The sequence below is a fragment of the Urocampus carinirostris genome, chromosome 19 (genome assembly GCF_059441175.1).
Source record: "Urocampus carinirostris isolate Australia breed hairy pipefish chromosome 19, RoL_Ucar_1.0, whole genome shotgun sequence".
Taxonomy (NCBI): Eukaryota; Metazoa; Chordata; class Actinopteri; order Syngnathiformes; family Syngnathidae; genus Urocampus; species Urocampus carinirostris.
The window spans coordinates 24,551,926-24,579,309 of NC_142367.1; the positions used below are offsets into that span (position 1 = coordinate 24,551,926).

The following is a 27,384-nucleotide window of genomic DNA, read 5'->3' on the forward strand; positions in this document are numbered from 1 at the left end:
TTAGGCCAATTAACCTAAAATGCATGTTTTTGGAATGTGGGAGGAAACTGGAGTGCTTGGAGGAAACCCACGCAAGCACGGGGAGAACATGCAAACTCCACACAGGAGGATTTGATCTCACGACCTCAGAACTGTGCCGCACACGTGCTAACCACTGCACTGCCGTGCTGCCTAGTCATCCATATAGTGTATATATGCACAATTCCAGATGGGTGAAAGAAATTAAATGGTTTTCACTGAACTAAGAGACCTACAATGGCCGTATCTATTTTTTCCCAAAGAAATTAGTGTATCTGAACAGACACCGTTTAACATAGCGTCATTGCTGATTTTTTGTAATTGTTTGTATGGTTGTGTGTATTTCTGCTCTTCATTATAAATCTTCACAATACTTTGGCCATTCCCATGTACTCTTGACTCCGAGCTGACTCAAGTAGTCAGGAAACCAGCAGAGGTGAAAAGTAGCTGTAGCAGTCTGATACTTGACTCCGTCCTCATCATTTTAGCTTTCCATAAAAAGCCCACTGAAACCCCAAGGCCTGACCGGAAGATGCCCAGTGGTCATGCCAGCAAAAAGTAGCCAAAAACTAACACTGTTCCTAGGTTTGGCAGGTCCTGCACTGTGAAGTGACCTGGACTATAAGTCTCACCGGAGTATAAATCGAACCAGTCCAAAAAATGCATCGTAAAGAAGTTAAAAACATGTATAAGTTGCACTTAGAGTATAAGTCCCATTATTGGGGGGGGTCATTTATTATTAACACCAAAAACATACATGTCTTCTTGAGAAGCCATTTAAAATAAAAAATACAAATAAAATCGAGGGGTAGGAGTGTTCTCGATGTACATATCCCAGTGTTCTGGTTTGCCCGCGTCCCTGCGTCCTGGACGCATTATTTTTGCTGGGGACGCATCGTGTAAAATCAACGTGCGTCCCCGGGACGCAACTTTTTTGACACGAAATTGTCATTATCATTCTTTAACAAAGATTTACCGCACTCCAAACTTTTCGTCTGGCAGATCTGCCATTGTTGTTTTGGTCTCGCGGTTCGAGTTTTCGTCTGCACGCCGATCTCGAGTTCGAGTTGTGTAGTGAAAGTCCGTCTCTTTTTAGAGAACCGGCTTTTTCGGCTCAACTCATCAAAGAGAGCCGGCTCTCCAACGGCTCACTTGCTTGGATGCATTATATTACGAATGATGATGTTGTATAAAGAGGTTAAGAAAAGAAGGAAGTATAAAAGGAGAAAACGAAAAAAGACAGGTTTGTGGTGATCCCTTTTAATCAGTATATTACCAACAATAATTTAATGCAGAAAATGAATTCATAATTTGAATAAGAAAATGTATTATTCTACTTCATTATGCTTGCATGAATTTTTTCCCTCTACAGTGAACGTCCAAGCGACTTCATTTTTGAACTTTTTTGATAATAAGCCTCATTCATGTCAAGCAACTCAGTGTCTCACAACAAAACGTTCATTAACAATATATATGATATAAGGAAACACATGTACAATATAACATGTTAAACTACATAAATAAACATGTTTGAAAAAAAAAAAAAGAAGATTTTTTTGTATTTTGTAAGGGAAAATACGACAGTTTGTAAGGGCATGGAGCACACTAAATTTTGGGGACCCGTAGATCTCTGTTGGGACCCATAGATTTTTGAGCATGCGAGCCCCCGGGACCCATCACTTTTCACAGGTAGAATGAACACTGATATCCCCCCTCTTCCAATCAAGATCCCCCCTTCCAGGTTCCACAAAAACGATTCACATGTTTCTGTTCACCAGAATCAACTCGTGTCCCAGCAACTGCTCCGGCCACGGCAAGTGCACGCCGGGCAACTCCGCCGCCAGCCGCGTGTACTGCGAGTGCGACAAGTACTGGAAGGGGGAAGCCTGCGACATACCCTACTGCCGCAACAACTGCGGCAGCCCCGACCACGGCTACTGCGACCTCACCGGCGAAAAGCTTTGCGTGTGCAACGACAGCTGGCAAGGTGAGCGCTGTCGAAATTGCTAAGAGCAGTGTCTGAAACTCATGACAGAAAGTTAGCGGACACCAGGGCAGACAACTCTAAAAATTTGCCTGCCCAGGCATAAGGTAGCCTGCCGCATTTTTCACAGTTTGAAACACAATGAGACGACTCATCGCAAAAAAAAACTATTGTTGCAAGGTATTAAGGATTAAAAATTAGAATATATAACAGAACAACACTTTAAAATTAAGTTTATTATAAATCTACTTATAACATTCATTGCATGTTTTTCATCTGCCATCAGTATGTACAGTGTAACCTCGGTTCTCGATTATAATCCGTTCCAGACCCCTGTTCGAAAACCGATTTGTTCAATCACCGAAATCGTTTTTCCCATTAAAAGTAATGTAAAATCGTTGTAATCCGTTCCAACACCCTGAATGTTTACCATGAACGTAAACATGAAGCTAACCCAGGCTAATCGTACGTTCGCGTTAGCGTAATCTTCCGTACGAAAGATTACGCTAACGTGAACGTGTAAAAGTAAAAAAAAGGATTATGAATAGGATTTCTTACCTTTGTGGTGGACGGTGGGGAGAGAAAAATCATCAAAAGTTTTTCAACCTCTTCCAAAACTTGCGGCAGGTGCTCGCTTATAGCGCTAACTTCCTTAGCCGCATCACTCGATTTAACAGCCTCCTTATTCTTTACTATCGTACTGATAGTAGATTTAGCCATGCTGTATTCACTAGCAAGATCAGAAATTCGTACACCTCTCATATTTAGCTATTATGTTTTTCTTAAAGGCAAAAGTTTTACGAACAACTTGTCTTTTTTCACCTGTCCTGCTTGCACCGACCTTCTTCTGAGGCATAATTAGGGGCTAAAACACCCGTACGCCGCTCGGCATCGCACCCTAGCGTACCGGCGTTCGAACTCCGATTTTTTGACCGAACAGCGAGGCAAGAATTTCTCGAAATTTTTGGTCGAACACCGATTTGTCCGAACTGAGAGGCATTCGAAAACCACGGTTCCACTGTACCTGTATTTACTCATCTTCATTCATGCAATGTTTGCCTTGTGTCGTCTTGTTACAAGCCACGTGAACTCCTCTTTCCACGATGCTTTTAATGTACGTTTACATTTTGTAGCGTCATCATTTTTGTTAGCTTCTTTTGAATATTTCTTCTGGGGCTGAGGTTTTGGCTTGATTCCTAACCACTTCTTAATTTTGCTTGTGTTTTCTGCGCGTCTACTTTGGAGAATGAAATGCAACTGCGTGACCTTAGAGCGCTCGGGGAAAGTCCGGAAGCACGAAGTTATTCGATGCGGGCTTCTGATCGGCTGCCGAGTATGCAAATTGCCAAACGAACCGAAATTCCGAATTTCTTTAAACCGAACAAAGATTTCTAAATCAGAATAATACAAACATTTGTTTGTTTTAAAAAATAATCTTTCTTTTTTTTTTCTTTTTTTTCCTTTTTTTCGAAAAAGTTGTCGGCCACCTGGGCAGAGACGTTTTGAAAAGTTGTACACCCGACGTAAAAGATGCACGCCCGGGGGGTCTGGGCAGACGTTATTTCAGACACTGTTAAGAGGGAAAAATATTCCATATTCTGCATCCAGTTTGGGTCTGCAACCATGAGCAGGGCTGGGTAGGGTTACTTTAACTTGATTACTTTCAATGACTTTTGGATGACTCCAATACCAAATATGCTAATAAAAGACAAAAGAAACTAAATATAAATAAAATGATGACTCAAAACATGTGGTAAGCTTACAAACAATACAAACAAAATTTGCATTAGCCAATTTTTATCTCCGGGCCATATGTACTCACAGGTTCCCGACCCCTGAGTTAGAGTATCACATAAAAAAAAAAGATAAATCATTCAGGCTTCCAAGTTACATACTTATCGAATTACAATGCTGTCACGTCGCCCATGTCTGTTTGAAATTTAGGAAGACTCCACGAATCGTCTTTCTTGGAGCCAAGGGTAAGAAGCTGTGCAGTTATAACCAGTGTTCCCTCTAAGCTGCGCGCGTGCGCAATTGCGCACTACTCGCACATTCTCAGCGCACAAGAAAATCTAGTCAGCGCACAAAAATGAGGGCTCCAAATTACTAATTAAGAAGCGACTCAAGTCAAAGTTACAGTGCATGAATGTAAAAATACACGGGTTCCCCTAACGTTGTGTCCTAAATGCCGTAATTTGAAGTCGAGTCGAAACAGAACGAAGTTGAGTAAAGTTAGTAGAGTTTGTCGGGGAACCGGCTTCTTCGGCTCGGCTCACTCAACCTAAACGGCTCTTCGGGTTGTTTTTGCTTCTTTAATCCCAACAAGACCAAATATGATGTAAAATTATGCACAAAATGACTTATTGGAAGGAGGGAATAGAACAAAAAAGAAAAAAATACCAAAATGAAAAAGTAGTGAAAAGTTGAGAAAAAAAAGAAACAGAAGGAATAGAAAAAAGAAGGAAAAATTTAGAAAAAAAGCCAGAAAAAAAAGAAAAGAAAGAAATGTAGGAAAAAAGTAAATAGAGAACAAAAAGAAAAAAGTAACAGCTCAGAAAAAATAAAGACAATGAGATTTTTTTTTAAAGGAATTTAAAAAAAGGTAGAAAAAAACACGGAAAAAAAGAAGAAAAAGTTTGTTGCATTCAAATAATTTCCAATTGTATCAAGTCAATCTTGTTGCCAACATTGTACTTCCACTAAAAAATGTGATTAAATACAGTTCTGTATCTTGCAACCGACTGAATAAGCCCCCAAAAATGTTAATATTATGCGACAAAATATGTCAGGAAATAAAAAGAAATGGATATCTTGTGAAAGAATTGTAAGAACAAACGACGTAGGCCGTACAACCTTTGCAATTGTACATGAGTTAATTCATTCAAAAGAGAATAATAGTTTTGCATTGCCGGAAACTCAGCAAAATCTAACTTGATGTCAAGTTTTGGAGATGTTTGATAATTAATTATCTTGCCACACTTGGGATTATGGTTGCTCACTGTTGTTTCAAGCGCTGCTCACCGACTTTGTGTGAACGCTCAGACCCGTAAGGAAAATTACAGGGAACATTGCTTATAACCAACTTTTTTAACCCTCTCAGGCCCGGACTGCTCCCTCACCGTGCCGTCCACCGAATCGTTCTGGGTGTTACCCGGCGTCAAGCCTTTCGGCACTTCGCTGGGGCGAGCTTCCCACAAGGCCGTGGTGCAGGATAAGGTCATGTGGGTGGTGGGCGGATACACCTTCAACGCGACCTCCTTCCAGATGATCCTCAAGTAAGTAACGCTGAGAAACTCCGCCGATTAGCTACACGATTAAAAACTGATGCAAAAGGGAGGCTTTTGCCAAGGCAATAGCTGACATTTTTTTGTGGTTTATGTCCTGGATTCTGTTGCACCCCTCCGGAATAAATCTCGACCAAAAGGACCCACGTCACTGAAAAAATAAGATCACTTGCAAACAACGCTGCAGGAAATTTGAACAAAATAAAGAGTTTATCAGAGCCTATTTCTAAAATGCTCTACTAGCACTCGCATCTTGAATGAGCTGACTCAGGCTGTGGTCATGACTTTAAGCCAGAAGATAGCAGCTGAGAGTAACAAAGTTCCAAATTATTTACACCTCTTTTAAACTTTAGAAGAACTGACTTTTCTTTGCTTGCACCCAGTGTTCCCTTTAAGCTGCGCACGTGTGCAATTGCGCACTGCTCGCACATTCTCAGCGCACAAGAAAATCTAGCCAGCGCACAAAAATCAGGGCTCGAAATTGCTAAATACGAAGCCAATTAAGTCAAAGTTACAGTGCATGAAGGTAAAAATACAAGGGTTCCCCTGACGTTGTGTCTAGTGTTCCCTCTAAGCTGCGCGCGTGCGCAATCGCTGCCTGCACATTCTCAGCGCACAAGTAAATCTATCCAGCGCAATGTTCCCTCTAAGCTGCGTGTGTGAGTTTTTAAAGTTTTTTGAGAACCGGCTTCTTCGGGTCGGCTCACTAAAAGGAACCGGCTCTTTCGGGTCCTAAATGGCTCTTCAGGTTGTTTTTGCTTCTTTCATCCCTATATGACCAAATATTATGTAAACTTATGCACAAAATGACTTAAAGGAAGGGGGAATAGAACAAAAAAAGTAAAAAATACCAAAATGAAAAAGTAGTGTAAAGCTGAGAAAAAAACAAAAGGAAGAGAAAAAAGAAGGAAAATTTCAGAAAAAAAGCCAGAAAAAAAGAATAAGAAACAAAGGAAAAAAGTAAATAGAGAACAAAAAGAAAAAAGTAACAGCTAGGAAAAAATAAACTCAATGAGATTTTTTTAAAAGGGATTAAAAAAATAGAAAAAAAACAGGGAAAAAGAAGAAAAAGTTTGTGTTGCATTCAAATAATTTCCAATTATACCAAGTCAATCTTGTTGCCAACATTGTACTTCCACTAAAAAAAATGTCATTAAATACAGTTCTGTATCGTGCAACCGACTCAATAAGCCCCCCCAAAATGTTAGTATGCGACAAAAGATACCAGGAAAAAAAAGAAATTAAAATCTTGTAAAAGAATTGTTGTAAAAGCAAATGACGTTTGTAGGTGGTACAACCTTTGCACAATACATTAGTCAATTCATTCAAAAATGAAAATTTTTTTTGCATTGCCGGAAAATGTAACTTGATGTCAAGTTTTGGACATGTTTGATAATGACTCAGTTGCCACACTTGGGATTACGGTTGCTCACTGTTGTTTCAAGCGTTGCTCACCGACTTTGTGTGAACACTCAGACCCGTAAGGAAAATTACAGGGAACATTGCTTGCACCCAAATGCATCTTCAGACGACAATTAATCAATAATTATTCAGTGGTACCCATATAATTTTGTTTGACCCCTGTGGGTAGGCAGTCTAGGGGACATCCTTTTTTTTTTTAAATTGACTTTCTGTCTTTTCATCCTCTGTAGTGCAATCTCTCTTGTTTGGTTTCTGTGCTCAATGTGCTGCTGCACTCGATATATTATGACCATTTCAAAATATAGTCATCATAGAAACATGACAATCAGTCTGAAACAAGAAAACTATAAAGCCGGTATAACTCACCCAAAAGTCTTGTAATATTCCACTCGTGAAACGATTCCCCACATAAATGGTCTGGTTATATTCCAGTCCAGTGAATCCAACAGTGTAAAATGTTAAACTCCAAAACACACGATAATGCTGGGAGATTAAAAAAAAAAATCCGCCCAAAAGCATTCCTGATTAGTTTGAAAATCATTATCGTAATCTGTCTGTTTGGCTTTAAAAGTATTTTTAAAATAAACAGACCTGTCAGATGACTTTCGCTATAAGCTGTTATTCTCTGACCGTTTCACAATTTTACGATAAAAAACATGGGATCCATTTTTATACGCGCAAGGGTGCACGATCATGGATTGACTTCTATAAAGACAAGTCAAACATTTACAACTCTTTCACTGTGTCTTATAATTGGTCAAAGTGAAATACCACTTCCATTTGGAAAGGTTTTAGTGTTGTAAACTGGTCGTCTCCAAATGGTCACTTTTGGAAATGCCTAAAGTTACCCTTTAAAAAAACATGTAAAATACATTTTGTTTTTTAAATTTGACAAGCTATTGTCTCACCTGTTTTCCATCTTAAATGCCCATGCTACATTTATCTGCAGGCATTCGAGTGAAAAAAAATAAATCAGGCGAGAATAAAAACCTATTTCTGTGTGTTCCAACTCAGATGACTCAATGTGAGTAGCACTATTTTCAGTTTTCATTTCAAGAGAGGGCAAAATAATCCTTATTCTTCAAACATTTCAAGAACAGCATTGAATTCACTTTGGGTACATCTTGGATTGGAATTTTAGGCAAATTTTACAGTAAAGGTAAGGGATTAAGAGTATTATTATATTTTTTAATTATACAAGTATGACAACCTGGTGGGGACCAATTGAATCTTGGCAGCCCGCCACAGACTTTCAACGGTTTGGGAAACCCTGAATATTATTAACAATACAATAATGTATTATTTAGTTTTTAAATGTCACAGAAGAAATTGGAAATTGGCTTTGAAATTCCTTAAAAGTGCTTGAATTTGGCCATGAAAACTGTGTCCTGACTGTAGTGTTTTGCACGCCATGTTTTTTTTTTTTTAATCTAGGCCTAAAACACACTTCTATTCTATAGCATATGAATAACCTCTATTTTATGGCGACGATATCTCTGTATTATTTGTTATTGCAACATCTGTTGCAGCCTGGTCATCCTGGAAGGGGGATTACCTCATGTGCGGTCCCATCTCGAGGTTTCTTCATTTTCCTCTTGTTGAGGTTTTTGAGTTTTTCCTTGCCCTCATGTAGGTTTTAGGTCAGGGGGTGGTGTCATAATAGTCTGTAGTTTGCAATAATCTGTGGATTGTGGGGCTTTTTGAGACTCCTTGTGATTAAGGGCATAACAAATAATCATGACTTGACTGGTTTTTGAGTTTTTCCTTGCCCTCATGTCGGTTTTAGATCAGGGGATGGTGTCATAATAGTCTGTGGTTTGCAATAATCTGTGGTCTATGCAGCCCTTTGAGACTCTTTGGGATTAAGGGTTTAACAAATAATCATGACTTGACTGTGGTTTTTGCATTTTTCCTTGCCCTCGTGTAGGTTTTAGATCAAGGGATGATTTCATAAGAGTTTACAGCCCTTTGAGAAGGGCATCACATATAAAGATGACTTGACTTGAGGTTTTTGTGTTTTTCCTTGCCCTCATGTCAGTTTTAGATCAGGGGGTGGTGTCATAATAGTCTGTAGCTTGCAATAATCTGTGATCTGTGCAGCCCTTGGAGACTCTTTGTGATTAAGGGCGTAACAAATAATCATGACTTGACTGTAGTTTTTTAGTTTTTCCTTGCCCTCATGTAGGTTTTAGATCAAGGGATGGTGTCATAAGAGTCTGTACAGCCCTTTGAGAAGAACATCACAAATAGAGATGATTTCACTTGACTTGAGCTTTTTGCATTTTTCCTTGCCCTCATGTCGGTTTTAGATCAGGGGATGGTGTCATAATAGTCTGTTTTGTAAAATAGTCTGTGGTCTGTGCAGCCCTTGGAGACTCTTTGTGATTAAGGGCGTAACAAATAATCATGACTTGACTGTGGTTTTTGAGTTTTTCCTTGACCTCATGTCTGTTTTAGATCAGGGGGTGGTGTCATAATAGTCTGTAGTTTGCAATAATCTGTGGTCTGTGCGGCCTTTTGAGACTCCCTGTGATAAAGGGTGTAACAAATAATCATGACTTGACTGTGGTTTTTGCATTTTTTCTTGCCCTCATGTAGGTTTTAGATCAAGGGATGGTGTCATAAGAGTCTGTACAGCATTTTGAGAAGAACATCACAAATAGAGATGACTTGACTTGAGGTTTTTGCATTTTTCCTTGCCCTCATGTCGGTTTTAGATCTGGGGATGGTGTCATAATAGTCCGTGGTTTGCAATAATCTGGTCTCTGTAGCCCTTGGAGAGTCTTTGTGATTAAGGGCGTAAGAAATAATCATGACTTGACTGTAGTTTTTCAGTTTTTCCTTGCCCTCATGTAGGTTTTAGATCAGGGGATGGTGTCATAATAGTCTGTGGTTTGCAATAATTTGTGGTCTGTGCAGCCCTTTGAGACTCTTTGTGATTAAGGGCTATACAAATAAACTTGACTTGACATAGCTAACCATGCTCTTTTTTTCACAGCTACAACCTTGAGAGCGGTACTTGGAACACGGTGCCAATCAACAGCGGACCTACGCCCAGATACAGTCACTCACTGGCCTATTATCAGGTAATAGTCAACTATGACGTCCTATCTGAATTGAGGAAACCCCTCCAACCTCTCTTCTGGCGCTCAGGAGGACATTTATATGTTCGGTGGGAAACTGGAGTCCGGCTGGGCCAACGTCACGGACGAGCTGTGGGCCTTTAACGTTCCCTCTCGTTCGTGGCAGAGGAAATACCCTGTGGCGGGTTCGGCCGCTCAGGTCCAGATGTACGCGGTAGAAGGCCACACGGCTCACTGCGTCATACTGGAGAGCGGGGAAGCGGTCATGCTTGTTATTTTCGGTTACTCGCCTTTGTACAGCTACATCAGCAACGTTCAGGAGTATCATCTGAGTGAGTCTTTGTTTTGATATTCTCTTAATCCTCCATATTTGGCTTTTCTCGCGGAATTCTTCAAACGTTTCCCCCGTAGGGACCAACGCTTGGATCCTGCCCGAGACGAAAGGCGCCATCCCGCAAGGAGGTTACGGCCACACTAGCACTTATTATCAAGCGAGCGGCAGCATTTTTGTCCACGGAGGTTATAAGGCGCTTCCAGCTAGCAAGTTTGGCCTGGTGGACGATCTCTATCGCTACGACGTCAACACACGGACCTGGTAGGTCGTCGATTTATTGGGCTGCTTATTTTATGAGTTGCATCGGGTTTTGATCGTTTTTTGTCGTTCTTCAGCATACCAGTGGCCTCTATCTCTATTTACCCTGGTCATATCCCTCGAGAGGGGTGATCGACAGCATGACAAATACAAAAAGAAAATTAAAAAAAGGAAAAAGTACCAAAAAAACACACACAAATTTTTTTGGGCCATGGCCAACCCAAACACAAAACAAGTTAGGCACCTCGGCACCCGAATCGGTCATGCTTTCGTCCCTCCAGATGAAACGGGACACGAGAAAGCGGCCATGTCACTCGGTTCAGGGTGACACAACACACTCTTCTGTTCAACAGCAGGGCCCGACAGCTTTCGCTGGTTTACCCCTGCCGCATCACAGAGGTGCCCTGTCCATCCCTTACAACACGTCTAAACATCCCTCTATCATTTTACAACACCTCTCCACTCATTCCTATCACCAACAAGAGCTCTAACTTCCATTATATTTAGACCTTTTTCCTGCAGTGCACTCATAACACTATCCATCCACGTCAATCGCGGCCTTCCTCTTGGTCTCCTTCCATTTACACAGCATCATCACCAAACAGAAGAGCAGCTTCAGCGACAGACTGCTGTCACAGTCTTGTTCTACGTGCAGACTGAGGAGATCATTTCTTCCTCATGCCATGAGGCTCTTTACCTCCACCCGGGGGAGTAAAAGCCACATTAAACCCCCACATTTGCTTTTTACCCTATTTTTATTACAGTGTGTATTTTCCATAGCACGATTTAAATACTCTATAGCGACATGTTATATTGGGTATTTTTGTATTCTATATATTTTATTTCATTATTTTATTTTTCAACACAAGGATACTGTTGGAAGAGTGAATTTCCCTATGGGGATGAAAAATGTATCCATCTCCCTATCTCTATCTCTATCGATCTCTATCTCTATCTATCTATCTCTATATCTCTGTCTATCTATCTATCTATCTCCATCTATCATTTGCTTTAGGGTCGCTCTGCCAAACACATCCAACATTCTGTGAATCGACAGTCCTCTTGGAATGACAATGCATCTCATAAATCCTTTTCTAGGTTCATCCTGCGAGAAAGCGGCTTCCCCCGCTACCTTCACTCGGCGGTGCTCCTCAGTGGCACCCTGCTGGTCTTTGGCGGCAACACGCACAATGACACCTCACTGAGCAATGGCGCTAAGTGCTTCTCAGCAGACTTCCTGGCATACGACATCGGTAAGACAAGTCAACGTTTTTTATATCACTTGAAAGTGAGCTTGTAGAACAGAGGGGGGCATTCTAGGGTCCGCCAAACGCAAATGGTCAAAACGTAATGACAATGTATATACACCGTATTTTACGGATTACAAGTCGCACCACCTTAAAAAATGCATAATTGAGAAGGAAAAAATGTATATAAGTCGCACCCCTCGCGACTTTTAGTCCGGAAATGGTAATAGTAAATTGAATTGTATTGTCATTGATCAACATTGTGAAACATTTTATGCAACAAGGTTAGACATAGCACGCTAAATGAAGTATTAATAAAAAAATATTTTTGTGCCAATTTGGTGCAGAAATACTCCAAACATACTGCAAAATTACTATCAAACTAAATTTTCAATGTAGTTGCTAAAATCAAGGACCTACCGGTAATATATTAATTTGCCTTCATTTTGAAAGATAAAAGTACTTGAGAAATTATAATAAAATACTAGCACAGTATTATAAAACAAAAATAAAACGAATGCAATATCACAACATAAATATTAAAAAAGTACCTCTACAGTAATGCTACAAAATTCTACTATCAGAATACTCAAAAAATACTGCAGATATACTGCAAAATTTCCTCTCGAAATACTACAAAAATACTGCAGATATACTACAAAATTCTACTATTGGAATACTACAAAAACACTGCAGATATACTTCAAAATTCTTCTATTGGAATTCTACAAAAATGCTGCAGATATATCCATCCATCCATTATCTGCACCGCTTATCCTCAGTAGGGTCGCGGGAGTGCTGGGCAGGGGACACCCTGAACTGGTTGCCAGCCAGTCGCAGGGCACACAGGGACAGACAATACGCTCGCTCATTCACACCTAGGGACAATTTGGACCGGCCAATTAACCTGACATGCATGTTTTTGGAATGTGGGAGGAAACCGGAGGGCCCGGAGGAAACCCACGCAAGCACGGGGAGAACATGCAAACGCACAGGAAGGATGGTAGCTGGATTTGAACCCATGACCTCAGAACTGTGCCGCACACTCTCTAACCAACGCGCCGCTGTGCTACAAAATTTTACTATCGGAATTCTACAAAAATATTGCATATACACAACAAAATTATACTATCTGAATACTACAAAGATACTGCATATATACTACAAAATTGTACTTTTGGAATTCTATAAAAACACTGCAGGTATACCACAAAATTCTACTATCGGAGTACTATAAAAATACTGCATATATACTACAAAATTCTTCTTTCGGAATTGTACAAAAATACTGCAAATATACGACAAAATTCAACTATGGAAAAAAATACTAAAGCTATTAAAAAAAAGAATACTGCTACAAAATACAACTGAAGAAATACTACCAAACGACTATCTTTTTAACCCTTGATCCATTACTGGTTTGTTCACAGCGTGCGATGAGTGGAGGATCCTCCCTAAGCCCGACCTGCACAGAGACGTCAACCGCTTCGGACACTCTGCCGTAGTTAGCAACGGGTGAGTGGCGAGACCACCAATATGCAGGAAACGACGTCGATGGATCGTCTTTTCCCTCTTTAGGTCCATGTTCGTGTTTGGCGGCTTCTCCGGTGTCCTGCTCAACGACGTGCTGGTCTATCGGCCTCCCAACTGCCAGGCTTTCTCCACCGAAGAAGGCTGCGTCAAGGCCGGCCCAGGAGTGCGCTGCATTTGGAGCAGGGGCCGCTGCCGGCCTTGGGAAGCTAGTATGACGACGGGGGGCATCGCTCCCGCTGATTTTTGCCCAACTAAACCAGGTAGGGACGGGGGTTGTACTGGTGGTTGGGCGAATGCTTGTAAACACACTTCTACTCTATAGCATATGAATAACCTATACTTTTTGTGGACAATATCTCTGTATTATTTGTAATTCCAACATCCTTTGCTGTCTGGTAATCCTGAAAGGGGGATGCCACATGTGCGGTCCCTTCTCAAGGTTTCTTCCATTTTCCTCATGTTGAGGTTTTTGAGTTTTTCCTTGCCCTCATGTTGGTTTCAGATCAGGGGATGTTGTCATAATAGTCTGAAATAATAGTCTGTGTAATAACCTGTAAAGCCCTTTGAGACTCTTTGTGATTAAGGGCTATACAAATAAAAATGACTTGACTTGACTTGACTTAAATGATGAAAATTGTTGCCATGTCTCTCAACAAATCTGCTTGGAAATGAATCCGACACTGCTCTCTGGTGGCTTTGGTTTGCCATTGCATTTCTTCTCTTGTGACTAACTGCAGCTGGCATTACTTCGTATGGTAGCGCCCCAGAGGAGAGGTTAAAGCTACACCTAAACGGGGCACGATGAAATGTGAATTAGTGTTAGAAATGCGTATCAATTATCGAATTTTTTTTTACTGAGGTATAAATGTATGCAGCTTTCTGTTCAGACCGTTTTTACAACTTACCGAAAGGAAATTATCCTACCCTATTGACCCAGCATTGTTATCACGTTTTTATAAAACATTTTTTTTTTTTTGCACAAATTTCCTTTTAATTTATGTCTCTATAAGCCTAATTTAACACACTCTAAGTGGTTAAAATAGTAAATGGTCTCACAGCATTGGCAAGCACGATATTGAAGGGTGTAAATAACTGGGAATATTACCCAGCATGTAATTTAGGTAAGCATAAAAAAGGCAAGTCATGTTTATTTGAGACGCCCTTAATTACAAGGAGTCTCAAAGGGCTGCACAGACCACAGATTATTGCAAACCATGGACTAATATAACAGCATCCCCTGATATAAAACCTACATGAGGGTAAGGGAAAACTCAAAAACCTCAACATGAGGAAAATGCAGAAACCTTGAGAAGGGACAGTCACAAAGGGCTGCACAGACCACAGAGTATTGCAAACTACAGACTATTATGACAGCATCCCCTGATCTAAAACCTACATGAGGGCAAGGAAAAACTCCAAAACATCAACATGAGGAAAATGAAGAAACCTTGAGAAGGGACCACACATGAGTTCATCCCCTTCCAGGATGACCAGGCTGCAACGGATGTTGCAATAACAAATAATAAACCAATATTGTCACCGTTAAATATAGGTTATTCATATGCTATAGAATAGAAGTGTGTTTTAAGCCTAGATTTAAACAGTTCCACTGAGGTTGCAGATTGAATCTCAGGGGGAAGAGCATTCCACAGCACCGGGGCCCGAATGGAGAACGCTCTCGCACCTACGGATTTCTTCTTGACTCTTGGGATCACTAGTCGACCATAATTTTCAGAGCGAAGGTTCCGGACCGGAACATTAGAGGGAAATTAAATCTGAAAGATATGAGGGAGCAAATCCATGCATGATTTTGCATAATAAATAGAATGATATTTTTAGGGTATGATATACAAAATGACTCCGTTGTTTCATATAAGTTTATAATACGTGTATTTTTTCCTGTTTTAAGCAAAAATAGCAGGCTTGAAATTGCTTTTAAACAAAAATCATTTGTTATTTATCATCATTTAAAAAAACATTGGGGACATTGGTTTTATATGAACACCCAGAAATCCTGGATCGAATTAACCCAACTCAGGAAACAGTAATTTCTGACCAATCTGGTTTAAGAGTGCTGATTTTCTAGCCTCTATTCAGAACCGAAGACTTGCATACACACGCTGACCTCGTTGATATGCGCGTGATTTTTCTTCAGGGACTGTGGACGAACTCTGCTACCGCTTCTCAGACTGCGCCAGCTGCACAGCCAACACGAACGGGTGCCAGTGGTGCGACGACAAGAAGTGTATTTCACTGCACACTAATTGCACTCTCGTAAGTAGACCAACAGGAGGCGCCAGAGGGCCATTGCGACTTGTGTTCATGTTTCTCCGCTGCTCTCTGGCACTATGCTTGTTTCAGTGAAGTCTGGGCTTTCTTTTAATACGTGTATTTTTTAAAATTGGATCTTTATAGTCTTTCATACTCTTATTGTTATTTTCTCCTTTTAACTCATTTATTGCCTGACGTTTCTCTCAAATGAAAGTGTGGGGACCAGACATTTTTTTGCCATTTTGACTCTTTTTCTGAAGGGTCTACACTTATTCTATAGCTATATGTGCATAAGACACGTCAAAGGAAAGTTTTAACACAGTTTAAAGTGTTTTTTACACTTCAGAATAGATGTCTAGATAGATAGATACTTTATTCATGCCCGTAGGGAAATTCACACTTCCAGCAGAATCCTTGTGTTGAAAATAAAACAATAATAAGTAAAAGGAATATAATACATAAATACCCAGTGTAACATGTTGATATAGAGTAATAACCGACTTCTCAACTTTTATTAAATATATTTCAATAGCCTCACATGGGCATCCCTTCTTAGTCGCCTTATTCTGAAGAGCAAAAGGTTGACGGAGAAGCTAATGACATATTTGGCCTCTGAATGTGCCCATCTCTATCTCTCTCTATCTATCTATCGATCTATCTATCTAGACATACATCTATCTAGACATCTATCTAGACATCCATCTATCTAGACATTTATCTATCTAGACATCTATCCATCTAGACATCTATCCATCTAGACATCTACCTATCTCAACATCAATCTATCTAGACATCTATCTATCTATCTAGACATTTATCTATCTAGACATTTATCTATCTAGACATTTATCTATCTAGACATTTATCTATCTAGACATTTATCTATCTAGACATCAATCTATCTAGACATCTATCTATCTATCTAGACATTTATCTACCTAGACATCAATCTATCTAGACATAAATATATCTAGACATATATCTATCTATCTAGACATCTATCTATCCAGACATCTATCTAGACATCTATCTATCTATCTAGACATATATCTATCTAAACATCTATCTATCTTCCTAGAAATCTATCTAGACATCCATCTAGACATCTATCTATCTATCTAGACATCTATCTATCTATCTTATCTATTTCTATCTCTATCTCTTTATCTCTCTCACCTTTTATAGAATCCATGTTCATATTCTGTAATGGTTATTTTTTTCTTCAAGTGGCATCTAGGCTTGTGTCTCCATCCAAGGATAGCTATCCATGCCTCGGTGATCTTCTAATTTCAATATTTTACATTTTGCTGTTTCAACAGTTTTACTTACACCATTTTGAAGTCAAATAGGGTGACCCACGTGAATTGTTTAGACTCGAGGCGAGAATTTTTGAGATGGGGGAAAGGGTTATCGTGAGATTTCCCTGAGTGAATCGGGCATCTGAGGCGTTTGAATTAAAATCACTGTAGTTCACGCGGCCAGGAGTACCGTATTTATGTGTGTGATATCTCATGATCACACTTTTTAGTCATGGTACCAAAAACGATTGTTAGAGAATGGAAAAATTAAAGTCGTCCTCAAATATATAAATAAACGCCAAAAAGCACAATGAGAGAAACAACTCGTTTGTGTATATGATCAGACTTTGAAGGGCATGAAATATATTCCATTTTATATTGGTATTTCGAGGTGTGCTTCACACCTTTTTAATCCCTGACCTATTTTCTTGTCTGTTCCCTCCAATAACCATAGAACATCAGAAACTTCACTGCCTGCCCCGTGCGCAATGAACGGATTTGTAGCAAGCTGGCTAACTGCAAGAGCTGCTCCCTGAATGTCAACTGTCATTGGGACCAAAACCAGTCTGAGTGCCACGCCATGCCTGGTAAGACATGGTCAAGACGGTCTCCATTGTTTTTGCCCAACTTTTGATTTTAGTCTTAGAGGTTTTCGTTGCTTAACGGTAAATCACAAGTAGTCTACTTGTACTGGAACATTGCGTCCTTCCATCCATTATCTACAACGCTTATCCTCACTAGGGTCGCGGGGGTGCTGGAGCCCATCCCAGCTATCTTCGGGCAGTGGGCAGGGGACACCCTCGACTGGTTGCCAGCCAGTCGCAAGGCACACAGAGACAGACAACTCACTCGCTCATTCACACCTAGGGACAATTTGGACCGGCCAATTAACCTGACATGCATGTTCTTGGAATGTGGGAAGAAACCGGAGTGCCGAGAGGAAACCCACACAAGCACGGGGAGAACATGCAAACTCCACAAAGGAAGGTTCGATCTGATGAGCTCAGAACTGTGCTGCACACGTGCTAACCACTGCTCTACCGTGCTGCCCTGGAACACCGCAATTAAATTAATAATTTCATACGTCTCCTTCACATTTGTTCTTGATCAGCAGTGGTATTCAAATGGATCAAGCAGGTAAATATATACGTGGGTTAGGGTGTATATCGAAAGATATTTTTTAATATTTTTGGCAGCCTTCATTAGTGCAGACTTAACGACTAAGGAGAGAGAGAGAGAGAGAGAGAGAGAGAGAGAGAGAGAGAGAGAGAGAGAGAGAGAGAGAGAGAGAGAGAGAGAGAGAGAGAGAGAGAGAGAGAGAGAGAGAGAGAGAGAGAGAGAGAGAGAGAGAGAGAGAGAGAGAGAGAGAGAGAGAGAGAGAGAGATAGCAAGAGAGAGAGATAGAGCGAGATAGCGAGAGAAAGATAGAGATTGCGCAAGAGAGAGAGAAAGAGAGGGAGGAACTCAGTACATATTTTGAAATAGCAATGTTTTTGGGAGGGTGGGTTCGCCTTGATCAAAGCCCTGCTGACAGAGAGAGAGAGAGAAAAGAAAGGCCTCTGTATTACGAAGGAACGGGACAAACTCTTCTCAGCAGGATGGAGGAGGATGCAGAGCAGGTGTCTTGTCACAATAGAGTATGAAAGACACACCATGATATGAATTGACCAATCGGCGTCAGAGATCTCAGGTCAAGAGGTGCTGCGATCTGCATGAATCTTAGTTGCCGCTGCCCTCACTAAACCTCTCCTTTTAATGATATTGGAGAATTTGGAAAATTGGCTTTAATAGTGCTTGAATTTGGGTATGAAAATGGTGTACAGACCCCGCAAGTAAAATATTTACCATTATCTGGCAGCCCAACAGTGCAGCGAGGGCTGGAACCAGGTCGGGGAGGCCTGCCTACGCATCAACTCCAGCCGAGAGAGCTACGATAACGCCAAACACTACTGTAAGAATCTCCACGGAAACATCGCCTCGCTCACCACCTCCAAGCAAGTAGACTTTGTTCTGGACGAACTGAAGAAAATACAGCGACAGGATAAGGTAAAAACACAAAGCGTAACGTGAGATCTACCCTGATGCTGATCAAATTACGCTTGATTCATGTTCCCCCCCTTGCTCCACTTTAGCATCTATGCCTGATTGCAAATGTTCTTGTTGTTCTTTCTAACTTTGATCACCGTGTCTTCTTTTAGCAGACGTTAATGTGATTAGCTATCACCCCAGCACCAGAAAGACGTTTTCTTGCATCAGCCACGCAAACTGAATTTATCGTCTTTTTCCCCTCGCCCTATTTTGCATAATGTGTCTGTTTGGTGGATGTCGGATTCGTCCTTTGTTGTAATCAAAACGGCACAGAATGTCCATAGGCAAAGGGTTACGTAATATTTAGGATTGTCTGCGTAAAAAAAAAACAACACTTTATGTACCTGCTTTCCTAATGGAGACTGAAATAGAATATAAATCAGGCATGTCCAGCCCGCCATAAATTTCTTAGACCAGGGTAGATATAGGTGCATGAAAACCTTCAAAATGCTTGAATTTTATTCTTGTCTTGGTGAAGTGCTTGTAAATGCTTAAAATTGTTGCCATGTTTCTTGGCAGACTGACTCGAAATGAAGAAATCCAAAACGTGTCTGCTTAAAAATGAGGCTGCTCTGTGGTGGCTTTGCTTTGCTATTGAATTGCGTCTACTCTGGTGATTAACGGCAGTTGGAATTACTTGGCATGGCATTGTACTATTAAGCCTCATCTCCCCCTATAGGTTGTGCCTGAGAGGACTGGTGCGGGATACTCCTAAACAGGCCACTATTGTCAAGAATCAGAACAGGATCAGGACCCAAATGCGTGACGTTATTCACACAGACTTTTATTTTACGGGAAATTGGTAGTCATTTATGTTCGGCAGCAGTTTGGCGTGAAATGATAGGAAGCCAGAGGCCGACGAGATTGATACCAATTGCCCGAGTAGATATCGGACCGATGGGGTCGATACCGGACAGGACGGGACATATAGGATTGCTAATGACACAGGATATTGAAATAAAACAGGACAAACTAGTTGGGAACGAAAACTGGAGAGAATAATAAAACAAACTAGACGGGAACAAAACTGGAAACCGATATTAAACAGGACAAAATAAACGGGAACAATACCGGACAGGAAATACCAACAGGAACGAGTCAAAACCCACGTCTTGCGAGGCAGAGGTTTGTTGACTGACTGACAAAGGAAGAATTAGAGCACTGAGTTTAAGTAGACGGAAAGCCAATCTGTCAATGAGCCGCGGCTGGCGCCACACGGGCGGGGCCAATTGGGCGCCATGGCAACCGTGACAACTATACGTGTATTAGTGTAAGGATGACGTATCAGTTATAGGCCATACAAAAACTTAGGATATCATTTCCCAGTAATAAATTATAATTGGAAACGATTTGTCTCAAAACTATTTACACACGTATTGTTCAGATCAAAAAATATATCCGCAATTGACTCAAGATCTGAAAATCATATGTAAGATTAAAGATCAGATATATAAATTGCAGATATAGCAGAGTAAGTCTTTAGAAAGTGCTTTTATTTGTCTATGAAAAAAGGGAACAAACCCTGTTGGTCATTTCTATCAAAAGTTATGATTTCTTTTAAATAAATGCAAACCAAATGCTCTCTCCGGCCGCTAGATGGCAGTGTTAAGTTTGTGTAGCGTAATGAGTTGTGAGTAGTAAAAAGAAAACTGCTTTCACCCAACCGTTTAAATAAACCAGTTAACACATTCACTGGCAAATATTCAAATATTTTTTCCCTACTGTTGGTGAATAAAAGTGTTGTGTGTAGGAAAGATCTCTTGTTATCCAATTTTATTATATTTAGGTTAAGTTGTAAGTATGAGACCGAATAATAAAGCTAAAAACTATGACTTATCTGGCCCGCCTCAGAACAGTAAGTCTGGATCTGGCCCCAGAGCCAATCTGAGTTTGACATCCCTGATACAAATGGTAAACTAATAAGGTGTCACACATAACTAAATAGGCCACCATTTTTATTACAGTGGAACCCCGGTTCTCGACCATAATCGGTTCCAGAACCCTGTTCGAAAACCGATTTGTTCGATCACCGAAATCATTTTTCCCATTAAAAATAATGTAAATGGTTTTAATCCGTTCCAACACCCTGAATGTTTAACTTGAATGTTTAACGTAAACATGAAGCTAACCCAGGCTAATCGTACGTCCGCGTTAGCGTAATCTTCCGTACGAAAGATTACGCTAACGTGAACGTGTAAAAATAAAAAAATCAGGTCGTTTGCAAGTCATTTAGCACCCTGGTCTCCACAATAAGTGGTGAGCGGTTCATTGGAAAGGGGGCTCCGTTCCAACACCCTCAATGTTGGGCTCCGTTCCAACACCCTGAATGTTTAACGTAAACATAAAGCTAACCCAGGCTAATCGTACGTTCACGTTATCGTAATCTTCCGTACGAAAGATTACGCTAACATGAACGTGTAAAAATTAAAAAAAAGGATAAAGAAAAGAATTATGAATAGGATTTCTTACCTTTGTGGTGGTCAGCAGAAGGCGCAGGTGGACGGTGGGGAGAGAAAAATCATCAAAGGTTTTTCAACCTCTTCCAAAACTTGCGGCCGTTGCTTGCTTATAGCACTCACTCCCTTAGCCACATCACTAGATTTCACAGCCTCCTTATTCTTTAGTATCGGACTGATCGTAGATTTAGCCATGCTCTATTCCCTAGCAAGATCAGACACTCGCACACCTCCTTCATATTTGGCTATTATTTCTTTTTTAAATGCAATTGTTGTACGCACTACTTTTCTTTATTCACCTGTAGCAACTTTGCTGCTTGCACTGACTTTCTTCGGAGGCATAATAAGGAGCTAAAACACCCGTACGCCGCTCAGCATCGCACCCTAGCGTACGCACTCACGCATTACCGGCGTTCGAACTCCGATTTTTTGACCGAACAGCGAAGCAAGAATTTCTCTACATTTTTGGTCAGACTCCGATTTGTTCGAACTGAGAGGCGTTCGAAAACCCAGGTTCCACTGTATCTCCGTTAAATACTCATAAAGCTGATTTTGTCCTTGGGAAAAGCTCCACTCCCACACACAAAACCTCCCAATTGTCATGATTAATGCTCTCCCTCTTGCTGATTTACTCTTGGTTATGCTTGTTGCAAGTCCTCGGGATGTTGTTTGTTGTCGTCCCGCAATCCCGACGTTCCCCATTTGCGTTTGAAATTCAAGCCCCGGAGCCAGCGGGGAAATCATCTGTGAAATTATTTTCTCTTCCCTTTTCTTCAATGGCAATCTCCGTACTCTGGATGAAATTCGGTGTACAGTAACCCCTCTGTTATCGCAGTTGCCAGCCAATTTTTGCCATTATCACTCATTTTAATAAGGGCCGCCCACACACTGCCATACGGTGTCCTGTGATGGATACAGGACGCAGAACTGGGCACTAAGTGTGTTGCTTTCCTGCTGAAATCATTCCCAGAGACTTGATACTTACTGATTACCAGGGCCAAAGCCTTTATAAAGAATGTTCAGATTAAAAAACATAGGTTTAAGCTCTGGCATTTAGAGACAACGCTTCTGAACATGTATTTAAATGTTATGGCACGAATTAAGTTAATCAGGAACTCCCTGCGAAAAGTGAATCTGCAAGATAGCCCCCAAACCTACCTTGATCCGTACTGACTGAGAGTATACCACTGTAACAAAATAACAACTATAAATCTACAAATCAAAACACAGACAACAGAATTGCAGTTGAACGAATGCTCTTTCTTTTAGGTATAGAAAATGACAACGAAATTGGAGGGCTTCTCCTTTTAGTGTAAGAAAGCCATTTAGAGAGCGGCTGGCTAGCTGCATGCTAGCACCGGGTGTCTTCAGGTTAAGCCCGCAATGATTTCAATACAACCGTCCATGAGTTGTAGCTCCCTGTCAGCTGTTTCATGGGTAATGGATCTGGCGCATGTGAGCTGCAGGCTCGACCAGGGTGGCTTGAGAAGGTTGTTAGCCTAGCTGTAGCAGTGACCTCATTATTAGCTTCTTTCCTGGCGCTGCCCGAGTTGCCTCCTGAACCCGATAATAATCCACAGAGCACCCTCGGGTGATCAGTATTTCTTTGAGCTCTTCCGACTTTGGATTTTATTAATGAATTTCTTTTCAGTGCAACAAGCCACTAAAAGTTATCAGGCGCAATGCTCTGCAGGTCGTTTCGGTGACAACTTGTGCGCCCGCCCTGCTGTTTGAGTGACAGAATACAGCAGCCTATCTCAATAACGTACACAGTGTTAGGAATTAAAAATATTAAAAATTTATCGTTTACCAAACTGTTCGAATTAGTTATGACTCCATTAACCAAACACAACTTGCATTCGCCTAACAATGCATGCTCGTTTCTTGATGGAAAAATGAACAAGAGTCCGGCATTTCGACACGGGGGCAGATTTAATTTCTTAAATAATAAACTAAGTGAATCCTATCGAATTAGCTGAATAAGTGTCGCTCTTCGTCAAGCCTCTTTCTCGATTGTTCCTCGATCTTTCTTCTGAAGTTCCTCTGCCCACGTCACTTCACAAGCCGGCGCGCCGGCTCCTCCCATGGCCGTGCCGACTTCTCCCATGGGCGCGCCATGTGCCAGCTTCACCTCCTCGTTGAAGGGCGTCGCGATGTCTAAAAAACTCATATCAGCAGAGCGCTTATCAAAACAATGTCTGACGTCCTTCGTCAGCGCCTTGTTATCAAAATTCCCCAGCCAAAGCACTTGGGACGGCGCGACCTGTCATCGAACTTAAGCCTTCTCTGTGAAAAGTCTTCATTGCATTCAATAAATGTAACTTGTATAAAATCCTTTATAGTAAAATTTATAAAATATAAAATCCTTCAACAGTCAAGCCCTCTCTAATAATAATAATAATAATTTCCTTTGTATTGTCATTCTTTGTAACAATGTACACAGAACGAAATGTCGATACACCTGACCCGTTGTAGCGAGTCGATGCAGCCGCAGCCAACAGAGGGCGCCGCCATTATACCAATTAGGTATGTCTCGGCCGAGGCGCGAACCAGCGACCTCCCAGTCTCAAAGCGGACACACTACCATCTAGGCTACTGAGCTGGTACCCCTGTGCTAGCATTTGCTGTGTTCTGTCTGCTTAGAACACAACGCACGTTGTTTTTAATGACAATAAAGACAATTCTACTCAAAATCTGCAAAAGAATGAACCTGCAGTAACCGAAGTGCCAACGAGCGAAGGGTCTCTGTATTCCAGGGCTGTTGATGAAATGAAATGATCTGTATTTCTATAGCGTTTTTCAAGTCAATGACCTCCCAAAGCGCTTTACAATGTGCTTCACATTTCCCAATAGCGGCCGTGCAGCCATGTAAGGCTCTAACCTGCATATTGGGGGCATTAGGGGTTCAGTGTCTTACCCAGGGACACTTCGACATCGCAGCCGGGATTTGAACTGCGATCTCTTGATCCCAAGACGAGCGCTCTACCTCCTGAGCCACTGCCGCCCCCCGCCTGATGTGTTAAATATTGTGCTTCTACAGCGTTTGTCTCCCTGGGTGGGCCTGAGGAAGATCAACGTGTCCTACTGGGGCTGGGAAGACATGTCACCTTTCACCAATAGCAGCCTGCGCTGGCTTCCCGGCGAGCCGAGCGACTCCGGTTTCTGCGCCTACCTGGAGGAACCGCAAGTTTCGGGCCTGAGGGCCAACCCGTGCACCGCCACTGCGCACGGTCTCATCTGCGAAAAAGCCACCGGTGAGTTACACGGTTCAATCAAGGGGTTTTTAGATGTTTTGACACACATTAACGTGACAAAAGTTTCATTTTCTCTTTTGTTTTAACACAGTAACATTGGGCTATGATGATTATTTAGACCCTTCAATGTTTGAACATTGACTGATTGCTTTTCCCCCTCATTAGAAAGGCCCAAATTGCATTTTGTCTGTGTGTAACGGCGGTGTACCCGTCCCACCGAAGATCCACATTCAGGCTGAACTGGATGATGAGGCTTTTATTTCAGTTAGCAGTACGCCGGAGCAGTACACAACATACACACACCATGTGGTTAGCACCTCCGGTCGTTTTCAACATCTATGTGGGCAATTAAGATATCAGTCGAGTACGGCAAAACTAACATAAATGGCGACAGAAACAATTATCATTATTATATACCAGAGCTATGTCCCCCTAGTGCAGGGGTGTCAAACTCATTTTAACTGGGGGGGCCACACCAGAGAACAAACATTCTGTCGGGGGCCTGACTAGTAGATTAAAGAGAAAGAAAAAGAGATAAAGAAATAAGAGAAAGAGGGAGGGAAAAGGAGAGCGGGCGGGACAAAGAAAGAAAGAAAAAGAGAGAGAGGGAGTGAGCGTGAGAAACAAAAGATAAGTCGTGAGAGAGGGGGAAAAGAAAGAAATCCAAAGAGAAATAGAAGGACTGAAGGAGAGAAAAGAGAAAAGAAAGAGTGAAGGGTATGAAGAGGGAAAGAGAGGAGAGAAAAGGAAAAAAGTGAGTTAGAGCAAAAGAAGTTAAAAAGACAGAGAGAGAAAGAGACAAAGAGCAAAAAAGGAAGAGAAAAAGAAAAAGAGGGAGTGAAAGAGAGAGACAGAGTGGGAGAAAAGGGGTGGAAAAGAAAGAGAGAGAGAGAGAGAGAGAAATAAATACAAGTACACAGTGTCTTTGTTCTAGGCACCTGGCTTTGGCAACATCAAGTGGACATATTTCAACCTGCAGCTTGTTTTTCTCTTGCGCTTCTCTGAGTGTTGTCTCGCAGGCCGGATTTAATCCCTTAGCGGCACTGATCTGTCCCGCGGGCCTCCTGTTTGACACCTGTGCCCTAGTGGGAGGTAGCTAGAGCCTTTCTTGACTCTTTCTGGGGAATCGATACAGAGGAGGGGATTCCCAGCCCCCTCGCCCAACCCAACTGATGTGTTGGGAGTCATTCGGTGAGCAAACCTTACAATTCCAACCCCTAATGCCGAGCGCCAAGCAGGGAGGCAATGAGTACCAATGTTTTAAGTCTACCCCAACAAGAAGCACTTATTACTCTCAAAACACAAATGAGTGCTTTTGTCAGAGCAATAGTTTATTCACTTATTTTTGATGCTTCATAAGAAATTACACTTTTATATCTTTATGTTTGAAGTCTGAAATGTGGAAAAAGGGGGCCAAATAGTTTCTCAAGCCACTGTATACCTGAATTTATTTCTGATAAAAATGCATCATAGAAGCTCTCTGCCGTTCCATTGATTCCAATTCCTCTTGTATCGCTCAGGGCGCCCTACCCCAAGGCCACCAAGCTGGCACCGACAGAAACCAATCTAAAATAAATCCAAACAGCTTGACAACATCGATTACATTACTGTGTATGTTGCAAGATTTGTCAGTTGTGGTTTTAATGTTGTCAATTAACTTTTTGCAGAGCACCAAAAGATAGTGGCTTACCGTTAGCAACTATCCGCCTTCCGGTCATGAAATCAGAGGCTTAACTAAACCTTACCCCATACCAGCAGGTGGCACTGTTGGACTCTTCATTGCAGGACACAAACTATACAAACATATTTAAGCAGAAATTTCAACAAAACAAAAGCTATTATTGCACCCGTTACATGTTTAGCATCAAAAACTAGCAAATAACATGTGTGAGTTTTCTAAATGAACCTCCAAGAAGTATTCTTAAAGGTGGGGTGTGTCGTTTGAGGTGTCTTTAAAAAGTTGAAGGTAGAATATGTGTTAACCCGGCTGGGTTCAAAGAGCCTTCATTATTTTTTCTCACAGTGCCTATTTGCTTTTGTCTTACTTTAAGAAATGCTGTTCCAGAACGTGCAACACACTAGGTAGGAGAGTGGAAAGGTTGTCGAGTGACTTTATGTTGGTCCCCATGGGTATCTGTTAGTGTAGCCTGAAAATTGTGAAAATTAGAAAAGGCCTGTTTCAAATACAGTCCCAACGCTAACCCAATTCCCGTAGAAGAAGAAAGAAAAAAAGAGCGCGATCGAGTAAAGCACATACCAATGAATGAAAAGACAGAGGCTTCGATAAACACTGCCAGTGTTGTGGAATGTGGATAATAAATAATAAGTAGAATAGAATACAGTAGAATATACCTTTTATTGTCATTGTTATAAAATGGGTTGAACATATTGTGACAACGAAATTGGACGTGGCACTCCAGTTTCACATTACACAGTGAGGATAAAAGAAAGAGAAGATAAAGGAACAAAGAAGATGTTAGTATTGTCCTTGTTGTAGGCTTTGTTTTCCTCCGGAGGGGGTGTATGAGGGGGGTGAGGGATAGACAGAGATGGCCGGATCCAACTAGGGGTTTGATATTACTGTACACACGGTCCGGTGTTTTTCCCCCTGGTTGCTCAGTCTACGTATTGAATGAATTTGGGAAGTACAGTCCTTAAGCATGCCTGATTAAAGTCGTCGGCGACGATTAAAGCTCCGTCGGGGTGTGCAAGCTGCTGTTTATTGATAGGAGCGGGCAGGAGATTTAGCACTATGCTAACGTTAGCATCCAGTGGAACGTAAACAGCAATCACAATGACCACAGTTAGCTCTCTCGGTAGATAGAAGGGTCTACCCGATACTGCTAGAAACTAT

General features: G+C 41.3%; 1 protein-coding gene across 1 annotated transcript in view; it reads left to right on the forward strand.

Annotated features, from left to right (window-relative positions):
• The window catches only part of atrnl1b (attractin like 1b), a 146,473-nt gene that overhangs the window by 11,250 nt on the left and 107,839 nt on the right, over positions 1 to 27,384 (forward strand). The window contains exons 5-16 of the mRNA XM_088323704.1: positions 1,797 to 2,005; positions 5,103 to 5,277; positions 9,707 to 9,794; positions 9,862 to 10,123; positions 10,203 to 10,386; positions 11,482 to 11,636; positions 13,061 to 13,145; positions 13,209 to 13,423; positions 15,319 to 15,437; positions 17,187 to 17,319; positions 18,591 to 18,778; positions 24,317 to 24,530. Of these exons, the coding sequence (XP_088179830.1) occupies positions 1,797 to 2,005; positions 5,103 to 5,277; positions 9,707 to 9,794; positions 9,862 to 10,123; positions 10,203 to 10,386; positions 11,482 to 11,636; positions 13,061 to 13,145; positions 13,209 to 13,423; positions 15,319 to 15,437; positions 17,187 to 17,319; positions 18,591 to 18,778; positions 24,317 to 24,530 (2,027 nt within the window). The remainder of the gene's footprint in view (positions 1 to 1,796; positions 2,006 to 5,102; positions 5,278 to 9,706; positions 9,795 to 9,861; positions 10,124 to 10,202; positions 10,387 to 11,481; positions 11,637 to 13,060; positions 13,146 to 13,208; positions 13,424 to 15,318; positions 15,438 to 17,186; positions 17,320 to 18,590; positions 18,779 to 24,316; positions 24,531 to 27,384) is intronic.